The following is a 12,845-nucleotide window of genomic DNA, read 5'->3' as shown; positions in this document are numbered from 1 at the left end:
AATCCCAAGGACACTGTCTGAGCAGCTCATCTATTCTGGCTGTCATTGGGTGCTGTCACTTATTCCCCGTGTCCCTGCCCTGAGGCATCCCAAGGACACTGTCTGAGCAGCTCTTCTATTCTGGCTGTCATTGTGTGCTGTCACCTATTCCCATGTGTCCTTGCCGTGAAGCATCCCAAGGACACTGTCTGAGCAGCTCATCTATTCTGGCTGTAATTGGGTGCTGTCACTTATTCCCCGTGTCCCTGCTGTGAGGCATTCCAAAGACACTGTCTGAGCAGCTCATCTATTCTGGCTGTCCTCGTGTGCTGTCACCTGCTCCATTGTGTCCCTGCTGTGAGGCATTCCAAAGACACTGTCTGAGCAGCTCATCTATTCTGGCTGTCCTCGTGTGCTGTCACCTGCTCCATTGTGTCCCTGCTGTGAGGCATCCCAAGGACACTGTCTGAGCAGCTCTTCTATTCTGGCTGTCATTGGGTGCTGTCACATGCTCCATTGTGTCCCTGCCGTGAGGCATTCCAAAGACACTGTCTGAGCAGCTCATCTATTCTGGCTGTCATTGTGTGCTGTCATCTGCTCCCCAGTGTCCTTGCCATGTGGCATCCAAAGGACACTGTCTGAGCAGCTCTTCTATTCTTGCTGTCATTGTGTGCTGTCACCTATTCCCCATGTCCCTGCCGTGAGGCATCCCAAGGACACTGTCTGAGCAGCTCGTCTATTCTTGCTGTCATTGTGTGCTGTCACCTATTCCCCATGTCCCTGCCGTGAGGCATCCCAAGGACACTGTCTGAGCAGCTCTTCTATTCTGGCTGTCCTCATGTGCTGTCACCTGCTCCCCATGCCCCTGTCGTGAGACATCCCAAGGACACTGTCTGAGCAGCTCGTCTATTCTTGCTGTCATTGTGTGCTGTCACCTGCTGAATTGTGTCCCTGCTGTGAGGCTTCCCAAGGACACTGTCTGAGCAGCTCTTCTATTCTGGCTGTCCTCATGTGCTGTCACCTGCTCCCCATGCCCCTGCCGTGAGACATCCCTAAGACACTGTCTGAGCAGCTCATCTATTATTGCTGTCATTGTGTGCTGTCACCTGCTCCCCATGCCCCTGCCGTGAGACATCCCTAAGACACTGTCTGAGCAGCTCATCTATTCTTGCTGTCATTGTGTGCTGTCATCTGCTCCCCAGTGTCCTTGCCATGTGGCATCCAAAGGACACTGTCTGAGCAGCTCTTCTATTCTTGCTGTCATTGTGTGCTGTCATCTGCTCCCCCGTGTCCCTGCTGTGAGGCATCCCAAGGATACTGTCTGAGCAGCTCATCTATTCTGGCTGTCATTGTGTTCTGTCACCTATTCCCACGTGTCCTTGACGTGAAGCATCCCAAGGACACTGTCTGAGCAGCTCTTCTATTCTAGCTGTCATTGTGTGCCGTCATCTGCCCCCCCCGTGTCCCTGCTGTGAGGCATCCCAAGGACACTGTCTGAGCAGCTCTTTTATTCTTGCTGTCCTCATGTGCTGTCACCTGCTCCCCATGCCCCTGCCGTGAGACATCCCAAGGACACTGTCTGAGCAGCTCGTCTATTCTTGCTGTCATTGTGTGCTGTCACCTGCTCCATTGTGTCCCTGCTGTGAGGCATTCCAAAGACACTGTCTGAGCAGCTCTTCTATTCTGGCTGTCATTGTGTGCTGTCATCTGCTCCCCCGTGTCCTTGACGTGAAGCATCCCAAGGACACTGTCTGAGCAGCTCATCTATTCTGGCTGTCATTGGGTGCTGTCACTTATTCCCCGTGTCCCTGCCGTGAGGCATCCCAAGGACATTGTCTGAGCAGCTCTTCTATTCTTGCTGTCATTGTGTGCTGTCATCTGCTCCCCCCTGTCCCTGCTGTGAGGCATCCCAAGGACACTGTCTGAGCAGCTCATCTATTCTGGCTGTCCTCGTGTGCTGTCACCTGCTCCATTGTGTCCCTGCTGTGAGGAATCCCAAGGACACTGTCTGAGCAGCTCATCTATTCTGGCTGTCATTGGGTGCTGTCACTTATTCCCCGTGTCCCTGCCCTGAGGCATCCCAAGGACACTGTCTGAGCAGCTCTTCTATTCTGGCTGTCATTGTGTGCTGTCACCTATTCCCATGTGTCCTTGCCGTGAAGCATCCCAAGGACACTGTCTGAGCAGCTCATCTATTCTGGCTGTAATTGGGTGCTGTCACTTATTCCCCGTGTCCCTGCTGTGAGGCATTCCAAAGACACTGTCTGAGCAGCTCATCTATTCTGGCTGTCCTCGTGTGCTGTCACCTGCTCCATTGTGTCCCTGCTGTGAGGCATTCCAAAGACACTGTCTGAGCAGCTCATCTATTCTGGCTGTCCTCGTGTGCTGTCACCTGCTCCATTGTGTCCCTGCTGTGAGGCATCCCAAGGACACTGTCTGAGCAGCTCTTCTATTCTGGCTGTCATTGGGTGCTGTCACCTGCTCCATTGTGTCCCTGCCGTGAGGCATTCCAAAGACACTGTCTGAGCAGCTCATCTATTCTTGCTGTCATTGTGTGCTGTCATCTGCTCCCCAGTGTCCTTGCCATGTGGCATCCAAAGGACACTGTCTGAGCAGCTCTTCTATTCTTGCTGTCATTGTGTGCTGTCACCTATTCCCCATGTCCCTGCCGTGAGGCATCCCAAGGACACTGTCTGAGCAGCTCGTCTATTCTTGCTGTCATTGTGTGCTGTCACCTATTCCCCATGTCCCTGCCGTGAGGCATCCCAAGGACACTGTCTGAGCAGCTCTTCTATTCTGGCTGTCCTCATGTGCTGTCACCTGCTCCCCATGCCCCTGTCGTGAGACATCCCAAGGACACTGTCTGAGCAGCTCGTCTATTCTTGCTGTCATTGTGTGCTGTCACCTGCTGAATTGTGTCCCTGCTGTGAGGCTTCCCAAGGACACTGTCTGAGCAGCTCTTCTATTCTGGCTGTCCTCATGTGCTGTCACCTGCTCCCCATGCCCCTGCCGTGAGACATCCCAAGGACACTGTCTGAGCAGCTCGTCTATTCTTGCTGTCATTGTGTGCTGTCACCTGCTCCATTGTGTCCCTGCTGTGAGGCATTCCAAAGACACTGTCTGAGCAGCTCATCAATTCTGGCTGTCATTGTGTGCTGTCACCTATTCCCTGTGTCCCTGCGGTGAGGTATCCCAAGGACACTGTCTGAGCATCTCTTTTATTCTGGCTGTCCTCGTGTGCTGTCACCTGCTCCATTGTGTCCCTGCTGTGAGGCATCCCAAGGACACTGTCTGAGCAGCTCGTCTATTCTTGCTGTCATTGTGTGCTGTCACCTATTCCCCATGTCCCTGCCCTGAGGCATCCCAAGGACACTGTCTGAGCAGCTCTTCTATTCTTGCTGTCATTGTGTGCTGTCATCTGCTCCCCCGTGTCCCTGCTGTGAGGCATCCCAAGGATACTGTCTGAGCAGCTCATCTATTCTGGCTGTCATTGTGTTCTGTCACCTATTCCCACGTGTCCTTGACGTGAAGCATCCCAAGGACACTGTCTGAGCAGCTCTTCTATTCTAGCTGTCATTGTGTGCCGTCATCTGCCCCCCCCGTGTCCCTGCTGTGAGGCATCCCAAGGACACTGTCTGAGCAGCTCTTTTATTCTTGCTGTCCTCATGTGCTGTCACCTGCTCCCCATGCCCCTGCCGTGAGACATCCCAAGGACACTGTCTGAGCAGCTCGTCTATTCTTGCTGTCATTGTGTGCTGTCACCTATTCCCCGTGTCCCTGCCGTGAGGCATCCCAAGGACACTGTCTGAGCAGCTCATCTATTCTGGCTGTCATTGGGTGCTGTCACTTATTCCCCGTGTCCCTGCCCTGAGGCATCCCAAGGACATTGTCTGAGCAGCTCTTCTATTCTTGCTGTCATTGTGTGCTGTCACATGCTCCATTGTGTCCTTGCCGTGAAGCATCCCAAGGACACTGTCTGAGCAGCTCATCTATTCTGGCTGTAATTGTGTGCTGTCACCTATTCCCATGTGTCCTTGCCGTGAAGCATCCCAAGGACACTGTCTGAGCAGCTCATCTATTCTGGCTGTCATTGTGTGCTGTCACCTATTCCCATGTGTCCTTGCCGTGAAGCATCCCAAGGACACTGTCTGAGCAGCTCATCTATTCTGGCTGTCATTGGGTGCTGTCACTTATTCCCCGTGTCCCTGCTGTGCGGCATTCCAAAGACACTGTCTGAGCAGCTCATCTATTCTGGCTGTCCTCGTGTGCTGTCACCTGCTCCATTGTGTCCCTGCTGTGAGGCATCCCAAGGACATTGTCTGAGCAGCTCTTCTATTCTTGCTGTCATTGTGTGCTGTCACCTATTCCCATGTGTCCTTGCCGTGAAGCATCCCAAGGACACTGTCTGAGCAGCTCATCTATTCTGGCTGTCATTGTGTGCTGTCACCTATTCCCACGTGTCCTTGACGTGAAGCATCCCAAGGACACTGTCTGAGCAGTCACTAGGGTCAAGGAGGGGGCCCCCTGCCCTCTTATGGCCCCTTGGCCTCCCCGCCCTCCTGTTTCTCTTGGGTGGTTCCTGTATTTAAATGACATGTCCAATCATTCCTGCTTTTTTTCGCATGCATGCCCGCCGTAGTTCCGGTGTTCCCGGCACTGGTAGGGGTTACCTGCGGGCCCCTATCTGGTCCGACTTGCCTCCCTCGGCCCGCTTCCTTTCCTTCCTTAATGCTAAAGCTTGGAATGAGCTCCCTCGTGAACTGCGCTTGATCTCTTCCGAGCTCACTTTTCCAAAAAAACTTAAAACCTGCGGGCAGTAAGATCTCTGTTGCGGGGATGCGTATCTGGGCTTTGCCTGTTACTGCCGGGACACTCTCTCGAGTAGCTGCACGCTTTATAAGTTGCTATCATTTATTCATTACAAAGTGGGAATATCCAGTGTGGAGGGCACTGCAGTAACGGTTGGAGACGGTTCTGACCGTGGTGGATTCTTTTGTCGGTTCCTGAGTCACCGGTTCCGAGATCTCTTTGAGGAGAGTTTCGTGGACAGCTAACTCAGGCCTGGTACTTTCCAGCTTGAGGTGACCACAGGGAGGCAGGGTGTACGGATAACAATATATAGTGTATGAGGTGGGACTGAGCATGGGACCTTCTCTGCCTTTTGCTGCTTTTTATCACCTCTGTCCTTTTCCCCAGGTTTTTGGTGTTTTCCTTTCCCACATGAAGAATGTTGATTCAGTGTTTGCCTCACATGTCGGGGTGACTGCTGACCTCTGGGGTGCGTGGACTTCTTGGCTACCAGGAAATGGGCCACTCCACGGCTGTGTGTATGTCTGCACAGCTGGGTGATAGAAGGGCAAAGAAAAGGAAAGAGGGAAGTCAGTACGTAGCTTCAGGGGGTACTTGGGGGTTATGCCCCTCAGAAATGTATGTTTTGTTGGGTATTATGAAGTGTCTGTCAGATTTCACCCGAATTCTTTTACATACAGACACACAAAAACGCCCACTCTCTGTTTTGAAAGTCCTTAAAAATGTTGGGTTTTTTCCAAGCTAATGTGCCCCAACCAATCTGCATTCCTCTCCCTTTCCACTGCTCCTTTAGCCCCTCTCATGCCCCCTGCTTGTCTTATATTGTATTTCAACAATATGTGCCAGTCAGATTGCTGGGAAATCTAAAACTCACAACCCCTCCGAGCTCTCCCCCATTCTTACTGAGCAAGCCAGGCCCCTGAGGAAGTGTCCTTAAAATAGTGAGATCTAGCAAGTAGACCCATGTCGCATGTGGCACTTTCACCCAGTCCTGACTTTTAAACCCACATCACCTGACAAGCTGGGGCTAAAGTCCATCGTTATGCATGGCAAAAAAACCTGCAAGTCCCAAAATGCAAAGTTCTGTTGGCAAACCCCAGGGATACCAGAGAGGGTCACAAGCGGCCTAGGTTACTTGGCAGCTGGGTGTAAGTGCATGGAAGTCAGAAATGTATGGAAGTGCAGATGAGAGGTGATAGGAGGGGCAAGGGTTAAAGGGCATGCAAGAAAGGCTGTGCGTAGAGGATCTTGAAGATAAGAGCTGGACGATAAAGTAATTTCCTCAAACTGTTCTGGTCCCTTGATTGGGCTCATACTCATGCAGGTGGGCGAGTGCCCTGCATTGAGACTACACAATCAGGTAAGCACATGTATTTCCCATTAGCTGTAATTCTCTCCACCTTCTGCCATGTTGTTGAGCAGTGACTTTATCTCCTCCACAGACAGCACTCTTGTAACACTGTTATTTGTCGCCCCTGCAGAGAAGATTGGCTCCTGCCCCCCGGACACCTCCATCTGCACAACAAAAGAGCCGGATGAGTGTGAAATGGACACTGACTGTCTAACGAACAAGCGCTGCTGTCTCTCCCAGTGTGGACTCAAGTGCCTGTCCCCTCTGCCAGGTACAGTTTGCAAGTGCAGGTCCCCTCTATCGGGTACAGTCTATAAGTGCACACCCCCTCTGCCATTTACAGTTTACAAGTCCAAATCCCCTTTGCAAGGTACAATTTACAAGTTTACAAGCGGAGGTCTCCACTTCCAGGTACAGTTTACAAGTGCAGGTCCCCTCTGTCAGGTACAGTCTATAAGTGCACGTCCCCTCTGCCAGGTACAGTTTAGAGGTTTACAAGCGAAGGTCTCCAATTTCTGGTACAGTTTACAAGTGAAGGTACCCTCTGCCGGGTAAAGTCTATAAGTGCAAGCCCCCTTTGTTAGGTACAGTTTACAAGTGTACAATCGGAGGTCTCCACTTCCAGGTACAGTTTACAAGTGCAGGTCCCCTCTGTCAGGTACAGTCTATAAGTGCACGTCCCCTCTGCCAGGTACAGTTTAGAGGTTTACAAGCGAAGATCTCCAATTTCTGGTACAGTTTACAAGTGAAGGTACCCTCTGCCGGGTAAAGTCTATAAGTGCAAGCCCCCTTTGTTAGGTACAGTTTACAAGTGTACAATCGGAGGTCTCCACTTCCAGGTACAGTTTACAAGTGCAGGTCCCCTCTGTCAGGTACAGTCTATAAGTGCACGTTCCCTCTGCCAGGTACAGTTTAGAGGTTTACAAGCGAAGGTCTCCAATTTCTGGTACAGTTTACAAGTGAAGGTACCCTCTGCCGGGTAAAGTCTATAAGTGCAAGCCCCCTTTGTTAGGTACAGTTTACAAGTGTACAATCGGAGGTCTCCACTTACAGGTACAGTTTACAAGTGCAGGTCCCCTCTGTCAGGTACAGTCTATAAGTGCACGTCCCCTCTGCCAGGTACAGTTTAGAGGTTTACAAGCGAAGGTCTCCAATTTCGGGTACAGTTTACAAGTGTAGGTACCCTCTGCCGGGTAAAGTCTATAAGTGCAAGCCCCCTTTGTTAAGTACAGTTTACAAGTGTACAATCGGAGGTCTCCACTTCCAGGTACAGTTTACAAGTGCAGGTCCCCTCTGCCAGGTACAGTTTACAAGTGCATGTCACCCTTTCCAGGTACAGTGTAAAACTACACGTCCCCTCTGCTGGGTACAGTATACAAGTGCACATCCCCTCTGCCAGATCAGTTTACAAGTACACGTCCCCTCTGCCAGCTACAGTTTACAAGTGCTCGTCCCCTGTGCCAGGTACAGTTTACAAGTGCATGTCACCCTCTCCAGGTACAGTTTAGAAGTACACGTTCCCTCTGCTGGGTACAGTATACAAGTATACATCCCCTCTGCCAGATCAGTTTACAAGTGCACCTCCCCTCTGCCAGCTACAGGTTGCAAGTACAGGTCTCCTCTGCAGGTTCAGTTTACAAGTGCATGTCTCCTCTGATGAGTACAGTTTATAAGTGCAGGTCCTTTCTGCCAGGTAAAGTTTGCAAGAGGAGGTCTCCACTGCCAGGTACAGTTTACAAGTGCACATCCCCTCTGCCATTTACTGTTTACAAGTACAGGTCTCCTTTGCATTTACAGTTTACAAGTGCAGGCCCGATCTGCCAGGTACAGTTTACAAGTGCAAGTTTCTACTGCCATGTACAGTTTACAAGTACAGGTCTCCAATGTCAGGTACAGTTTACAAGCGGAGGTTTCCACTGCCAGGTACAGGTTACAAGTGCAGGCCCTTCTGCTACAGGTTACAAGTGCAGGTCCTCTCTGCCAGGTAAAGTTTAAAAGTACAGGTTCCCTCTGCCATGTAGAGTTTACAAGTGCTGGTCCCCTCTGCCAGATCAGTGTACAAGTGCAGGTCCTCTATTCCAGGTATAGTTTATAAGTGCAGGTCCCCTTGGCCAGGTACAGTTTACAAGTGTAGGTCCCCTCTGCTAAGTACAGGTTACAAGTGAAGGTCTGCACTGCCAGGTACAGTTTACAAGTGCAGGTCCACTTTGTCAGGTACAGTTTACAGGTGCATGTCCTCTCTGCCAGGTAATGTTTACAAGTGCAAGTCCCCTCGGCTGGGTACAGGTTACAGGTTACAGGTGCAGGTCTCAACTGCCTGGTACAGTTTACAAATGCAGTTCTCCACTACCAGGTACAGTTTACAAGTGCAGGTCTCCTCTGCCAGGGACTGTTTACAAGTGTAGGTCCCCTCTGCCAGTTTAAAACTGTGTATCCAGTCTGCCAGGTACAGGTTACAAGCGGAGGGCTCAATTGTCCAGGTACAGTTTACAGGTGTAGGTCTCCTCTGCTGAGTACAGTTTACAAGTGTACAATCGGAGGTCTCCACTTCCAGGTACAGTTTACAAGTGCAGGTCCCCTCTGTCAGGTACAGTCTATAAGTGCACGTCCCCTCTGCCAGGTACAGTTTAGAGGTTTACAAGCGAAGATCTCCAATTTCTGGTACAGTTTACAAGTGAAGGTACCCTCTGCCGGGTAAAGTCTATAAGTGCAAGCCCCCTTTGTTAGGTACAGTTTACAAGTGTACAATCGGAGGTCTCCACTTCCAGGTACAGTTTACAAGTGCAGGTCCCCTCTGTCAGGTACAGTCTATAAGTGCACGTCCCCTCTGCCAGGTACAGTTTAGAGGTTTACAAGCGAAGGTCTCCAATTTCTGGTACAGTTTACAAGTGAAGGTACCCTCTGCCGGGTAAAGTCTATAAGTGCAAGCCCCCTTTGTTAGGTACAGTTTACAAGTGTACAATCGGAGGTCTCCACTTACAGGTACAGTTTACAAGTGCAGGTCCCCTCTGTCAGGTACAGTCTATAAGTGCACGTCCCCTCTGCCAGGTACAGTTTAGAGGTTTACAAGCGAAGGTCTCCAATTTCGGGTACAGTTTACAAGTGTAGGTACCCTCTGCCGGGTAAAGTCTATAAGTGCAAGCCCCCTTTGTTAAGTACAGTTTACAAGTGTACAATCGGAGGTCTCCACTTCCAGGTACAGTTTACAAGTGCAGGTCCCCTCTGCCAGGTACAGTTTACAAGTGCATGTCACCCTTTCCAGGTACAGTGTAAAACTACACGTCCCCTCTGCTGGGTACAGTATACAAGTGCACATCCCCTCTGCCAGATCAGTTTACAAGTACACGTCCCCTCTGCCAGCTACAGTTTACAAGTGCTCGTCCCCTGTGCCAGGTACAGTTTACAAGTGCATGTCACCCTCTCCAGGTACAGTTTAGAAGTATACGTTCCCTCTGCTGGGTACAGTATACAAGTATACATCCCCTCTGCCAGATCAGTTTACAAGTGCACCTCCCCTCTGCCAGCTACAGGTTGCAAGTACAGGTCTCCTCTGCAGGTTCAGTTTACAAGTGCATGTCTCCTCTGATGAGTACAGTTTATAAGTGCAGGTCCTTTCTGCCAGGTAAAGTTTGCAAGAGGAGGTCTCCACTGCCAGGTACAGTTTACAAGTGCACATCCCCTCTGCCATTTACTGTTTACAAGTACAGGTCTCCTTTGCATTTACAGTTTACAAGTGCAGGCCCGATCTGCCAGGTACAGTTTACAAGTTCAAGTTTCTACTGCCATGTACAGTTTACAAGTACAGGTCTCCACTGTCAGGTACAGTTTACAAGCGGAGGTTTCCACTGCCAGGTACAGGTTACAAGTGCAGGCCCTTCTGCTACAGGTTACAAGTGCAGGTCCTCTCTGCCAGGTAAAGTTTAAAAGTACAGGTTCCCTCTGCCATGTAGAGTTTACAAGTGCTGGTCCCCTCTGCCAGATCAGTGTACAAGTGCAGGTCCTCTATTCCAGGTATAGTTTATAAGTGCAGGTCCCCTTGGCCAGGTACAGTTTACAAGTGTAGGTCCCCTCTGCTAAGTACAGGTTACAAGTGAAGGTCTGCACTGCCAGGTACAGTTTACAAGTGCAGGTCCACTTTGTCAGGTACAGTTTACAGGTGCATATCCTCTCTGCCAGGTAAAGTTTACAAGTGCAAGTCCCCTCGGCTGGGTACAGGTTACATGTTACAGGTGCAGGTCTCAACTGCCTGGTACAGTTTACAAATGCAGTTCTCCACTACCAGGTACAGTTTACAAGTGCAGGTCTCCTCTGCCAGGGACTGTTTACAAGTGTAGGTCCCCTCTGCCAGTTTAAAACTGTGTATCCAGTCTGCCAGGTACAGGTTACAAGTGGAGGGATCAATTGTCCAGGTACAGTTTACAGGTGTAGGTCTCCTCTGCTGAGTACAGGTTACAAGTGAAGGTACGCACTGCCAGGTACAGCTTACAAGTGCAGGTCTCCTCTGCCGGGTACAGGTTACAAGTGCAGGTCCCCTCTGCTGGGTATAGTTTACAAGTGCCAGTCCCCTCTGCTGGGTACAGTTTACAAGTGCAGGTCCCCACTGCCAGGTACAGTTTACAAGTGTAGGTCCCCTCTGCCAGGTACAGTTTGAAAGTGTGGTTCCCCTCTGCCAGGTACAGTTTAAAAGTGTGGTTCCCCTCTGTGAGAAGTTGGCCTGATATATGCTGTTCACTAGTTACAGTGGGCACCCTGTATCAGTCCAAACAACCCCTTATGGTGAATAGGTCAAAGACAACCTTTATTGAAAGCTATCCTAGTGGTAGCTCTGGAGAGCAGCCTTCAGGCTAAGTCTTGAAGGAATGTAAAGCAGCTTTTTTTACCAGTCTATAATCTCTTGAATGACCAAATGAAAGGACAAACACACCAGGTATATATTTAAAATATATGTATTTAAGATAAAACACACCCCTCTAGTCTCTTTATGAGGCTGGAGTTCGAAGTACTTAATTTATAAGTTAGCAATCAACAGTAATAGCACAAATACACGTTTGGGCCCTAGGGGCGTACCAAACCATATACCAATAAAGTGGTCTAAGAACCACGACTGAACTAGACACAAGGCCTAGAGCCTGTAGAATTACTGGGTCCCCAAGGAACCACCCAAGGTAGTGATGCAGGGGACCCACGGGGGCCGTGTGCAGTGTGTAAACACAACAGTGGGTTCCCATTAGCTTCTATGGGCAATGTCGCGGTTGGAAATGTAAAGATTAGGGACACTTAGAATTGAGTCAGGACTAAACCCTTTTGGACTTAGGAAGTTCTAGGGCCAGCACCCACGGGAGCACCAGAGTACTTGTGTTACCTCACCCAGGGAAGCCGGGTGCATAGGTGTCTTTTGGTGTCGGGTGGCGTCGTCGATTTCAATGGAAGCTGGCAAAGAAGTGCTGCTGCCGTGGAGAGGAGAAGTGTCCGAAGCGATCCAAGCCTCGATCTAGGATGGAAGGAACCTGAAAGCAGAGGGGACAGAGTCTGGGTCACTTACCAGTGACCAAAGGCAGGATGGACCAATGCCCACAGATGTCGGGCGCTTCAGGTGAGTTGACGGGTGTCTTGACTCTTCAGCCACGAGGTCCAGGAGGCGCCAATGGCAACCAGGAGCTGGATTCGAGCTGTCCCACAAAGTCTGTCGAGTGCTGCGGTGTCAGCAACCAGATTGGACTCAACAAGCCTTGGCAAGTCATTGGGAATCAGAGAAAGGACTGCGGTGCAAACCAGCAAGGTCTGGGGAACTCACCCAGCGAGGGTAAGTCGGAGCACGTCTGGAGCAACCAGGAAAGCCCAATCAGAAGAGGAGTTGCCTTCGTGGGTACCTACTAGCCAACGGGCTAGCGATCGTGAAGGAGCCTCGAGTGGTTGCACTGGGAACTGGCCCACGGGTCTCTCGTGGAGTGGAGGCCAGAAATCTTCGGTGCAAGAGATGCTCAAGGCTGGGGCTACTCGTAGCCCAAATCACAACTTCGAGGAAGACCAGGAAGATGATGGTGCTGCAAAAGTTCACGGTGTCCAGGGGTCACGGTTCCACGAAACCCACGATAGCCACAGGCCTCAGCTTTGCTGTGGACTCAGGGTAGCCTCAGGGAAGTTTGGAAATCCACCTCTGGTGATGCAAAGACTTCGGCGTCCAGCTGGAACTTCAGCGATGAAGACCGGTCAGTTGCTTCTTTGGTGCCTGCCAAGCAGGGGAGTCACTCCTTGACTCCAAGAGAGATTTCTTCCATCTTCTAGTTGAGATAGAAAGTCGAAGGTCCAGGATATATGTTTCAGAGTTTTGTCCAGGGTAATCTAAAGTCTCAAGGACTGGGTTCCCATACTTATACTAAGTTTGAGGGTTGGACATACTCTAGGGACCCACCCATGGGAGGGTTTGGAAAGAGGGGTGGTTACACCCATTTCCTTTGTCCAGTTTCGCACCAGAGCAGGGTTGAACTGGACTATGCACAGGGACACCAAGTGTGCCCCCAGTGCAGGACTTCAAAGCACCAGAGAGTGCTCCCGCCCAGCCCCAATACACATCTGCCTGTCTGGGGAGGTGGTTACAACTCCCTGGGACAGGAAACCTATTGTCCAGGCCTCCCCTGCCGGTGTTTCGGTCAGCAGCAGGAGGCCAGACCTGTGTCTGTGGCAGAGGCATCCATTTTGTGATGCA

General features: G+C 50.8%; 1 protein-coding gene across 1 annotated transcript in view; it reads left to right on the top strand.

Moving 5' to 3' along the window:
• The window catches only part of LOC146822323 (uncharacterized), a 224,202-nt gene that overhangs the window by 158,762 nt on the left and 52,595 nt on the right, over positions 1-12,845 (top strand). The window contains exon 4 of the mRNA XM_085609459.1: positions 6,270-6,410. Within this exon, the coding sequence (XP_085465585.1) occupies positions 6,270-6,410 (141 nt within the window). The remainder of the gene's footprint in view (positions 1-6,269; positions 6,411-12,845) is intronic.

This window comes from Triturus cristatus, chromosome 6 (assembly GCF_964204655.1).
Source record: "Triturus cristatus chromosome 6, aTriCri1.1, whole genome shotgun sequence".
In the NCBI taxonomy this organism is placed as follows: Eukaryota; Metazoa; Chordata; class Amphibia; order Caudata; family Salamandridae; genus Triturus; species Triturus cristatus.
The sequence above is the reverse complement of the archived record's forward strand: the minus strand, read 5'-3'. Positions and strand labels throughout refer to the sequence as shown.